The 3,045-nt window shown below is 61.7% G+C and overlaps 1 protein-coding gene across 1 annotated transcript; it reads left to right on the top strand.

Annotated features, from left to right (window-relative positions):
• The first annotated feature begins 598 nt into the window (after positions 1 to 598).
• GBX2 (gastrulation brain homeobox 2) lies at positions 599 to 2,801 on the top strand. Its single transcript, XM_087732952.1, has 2 exons — positions 599 to 1,109; positions 1,501 to 2,801. The coding sequence occupies exons 1-2, from the start codon at positions 599 to 601 to the stop codon at positions 2,022 to 2,024; spliced, it is 1,035 nt and encodes a 344-aa protein (XP_087589078.1). The 3' UTR covers positions 2,025 to 2,801.
• Positions 2,802 to 3,045: the final 244 nt, after the last annotated feature.

Below are 3,045 nucleotides of genomic sequence, written 5' to 3'. Positions count from 1 at the left end.
AAAGCGTGAATAAAACGGGGGTTTAAAAAAAAAAAGGGGGGGGTTCAGCGCTTTGGAGGCCCCAAATCGGTGTGTCTGACGGGGAATGTCACACGCCCCGGGGAAGCGGGGCACCCCACGGCGGTCCCCGGCGGCAGCGCGCGGCGTGAGCCCCCGGCGGGGCGTCCCACGCGCGACCCGCGGGCCGCGGGCGCTCACGCGTGGGCCGCCCCGTCCGGCGGCCGGGAGGCGGCGGCGGCGGGGGGGGGCGGGGGGCGGGGAGGCGGTGCTGGGGGCGTGGTCTCACCGCTCGGCCCCGCCCCGCCGCCCTCCCGCCCAATGGCAGGCGGCGGCGGCGGCCACGTGGGGCGGGCCGGGTTCCCAGCCGGGCAAAATGTGAATGGGCGCGGGGGAGCGCGGGCGGGCAGAGCGGCGGCGGCGGCGGCGGGCGGGCGGCTCCGCGGGGCGCACGGCGGCGGGCGGGGGCCAGCCCCGATGTGCGGGCGGCGGCGGCGGGCCGCGGCCCCGCTCCGCCCCGGCTCTGCCCCGCGCGTGGGCGCTGCGCGGCTCTGAGGAGGAGGAAGAGGAGGAAGGTGGTCGCTGCCGCCGCCGCTCCGGCATGAGCGCAGCTTTCCAGCCCTCGCTGATGATGATGCAGCGCCCGCTGGGAAGCAGCACGGCCTTCAGCATCGACTCGCTCATCGGCAGCCCCCCGCCGCCCGCCCCCGGCCACTTCGTCTACACCGGCTACCCCATGTTCATGCCCTACCGGCCCGTGGTGCTGCCGCCGCCCCCCCCGCCGCCCCCGGCGCTGCCGCAGGGCGCCCTGCAACCGGCGCTGCCCCCCGCCCACCCCCACCACCACCAGCTCCCCAGCCTACCCACGGGCTTCTGCTCCAGCCTGGCTCAGGGCATGGCCCTCACCTCCACCCTCATGGCCACGCTGCCCGGCACCTTCCCCGCCTCCCCCCAGCACCAAGAGGCCGCCAGGAAGTTCGCGCCCCCGGGTAACTTCGACAAAGCCGAGGGGATGCCCCCGGACGGCGGCGGCGACGACGGCAAAGCCTTCCTGGGGAAGGACGGAGCCCTCCTGCCCTTCCCCGCCGCCGACGCCGTCCAGGCCTCCCTCGGTGAGTGAGCGCCGGAGCCGTCGGGGGGGAGCGGGGTCCCGCTGCCCGCTCCGCGCCTCACCCCCCGGCGGGGCGGGCTGGGAGGGGGTCGGGGGAGGGGGCGGCCCCGGGGACGCGGGACCCCCGGCAGGAGGCAGGGCTGGCCCCGGGGGTCCGGTGGCCGCAAGGCCGCGGAGAGGGGAGGAGGAGAAGGAAGGTTTCCAGCCTCCGCCGCTTGGAAAAATAAGAATAAAATCAGTCCAACCGAAAGACACGCGGAAAAAAAAAAAAAGAGAAAAAGAAAAAAACAAACCCAACAATTTTCGTGGGATGGACCTGCGGGCCGGGGGGCGCGGTGGCCGCGGGCCGGAGGGTGCCAAATGGTAATGAAAGGCCTCTGCTTTGCTTCCAGCCGGGGCTCTCCGGGGCCAGGGGAAGGAGGACCCCAAAGCAGAAGAGGACGTGAAAGGCAAGGAGGAAAGTTTCTCCATGGACAGCGATCTAGACTATAGCTCGGACGACAACATCCCCGGCCAGGCGGCTCACAAGGAAGAGGACTCTGGCAACGCGCTGGAGGAAAACCCCCAAAACCCCCCCAATTCCACCAACACCACGTCCACAGGCAAAAACCGGCGGAGGCGAACAGCCTTCACCAGCGAGCAGCTGCTGGAGCTGGAAAAGGAGTTTCACTGCAAAAAGTACCTGTCCCTGACGGAGAGGTCCCAGATCGCTCACGCCCTCAAACTCAGCGAGGTGCAGGTGAAAATCTGGTTCCAGAACAGACGGGCGAAATGGAAACGGGTCAAGGCGGGCAACGCCAACTCCAAGACAGGGGAACCCTCCCGAAACCCTAAGATCGTGGTACCCATCCCGGTGCACGTCAGCAGGTTTGCGATCAGGAGTCAGCATCAGCAGCTGGAGCAAGCCCGACCCTGATCTCTCCCTACGCTCAGAACCACAAGTTTTTGAGGGAAAAGTTTCCAAATCGGGGTTTAAAAGCAACTCACCCGAAAAAAAAAAAAAGCAAAAAAACCCCTAAAGAAAACAACAGCCAACAAGAAAAAAATCCCACGCGAGCGCACAGCAAATCCCCGCCACGAGCGAACTTTAAAGCGAAACTTTCCACTTACCGAGTCAAGCGAGAGTCGGCGAAGGCAAGAGGCTTGGAAACTGTTTTGGTTCGGAGCAGGAATATCAAACCCTGGAAGAGACACACAGATATTTATTATTACGCTGCCCCCACTTTGTACATACTCGTGCTGTCTTGGCTGCGATGGGGACCACAGATGCGGTATGGTGTCGGCGCCGGATCCAGCAGCGATTTGCCCGTGTCCCCCCTCGCCGGCAGAGCCATCCCCAGCGAAACCCGCAGCGCGCCTTTAGCCATCTTTTGGGTTTTGTTTCTTATCGGGGGCGAAAGGTAAAAAGACGAGAGAACAAAAACGAAAGAAAACTAAGAGTTTCATTTCATGCCTTTTTTATTGTTTGATTTTATTTCTGATGGCTGAGTGGCAGGCACTGGGGGACGATTTTTTAAGTATATTTTTTGCCTGGCTTTCTGTCGATTTGGTTTGCCTATTCTACCAAGCCATGTTTAAAAAGAGATGGGGGGGAGGGAAAAGCACGATCTTCTCTATTGTGTTTAATTTATTTCAATGTAGCTTATTTCCTTATAAGTTATGAAATTTAAGAGCAAACTAAGTCTTGTGAATAAAAACCGACAAAGAAACAAAAAAGACAAAAAAAAAAAAAAAAAAAAGCCCTCCATCCTCTGGCTGTTCTGTCCAGAATTTGGCGTTGAGCTGATTTTCCTTTCCCCTCCTGCGCTGCCGGAGCGGAGCGATGCTGCTCTCGCCTTTTTTTGCCAAGCCACATTTATTGTCGGGGAGGGGGGAGACCGGCAAAAAGTTTCCCTTTTTTTTTTTTTTTTTTTTTTTTTGGGGGGGGGAGTGGGAAG

Source organism: Nipponia nippon, unplaced genomic scaffold, assembly GCF_047370975.1.
Source record: "Nipponia nippon isolate SJK-2023a ecotype South Korea unplaced genomic scaffold, ASM4737097v1 scaffold_5, whole genome shotgun sequence".
In the NCBI taxonomy this organism is placed as follows: Eukaryota; Metazoa; Chordata; class Aves; order Pelecaniformes; family Threskiornithidae; genus Nipponia; species Nipponia nippon.
This window is presented reverse-complemented; position numbering and strand designations above follow the sequence as displayed.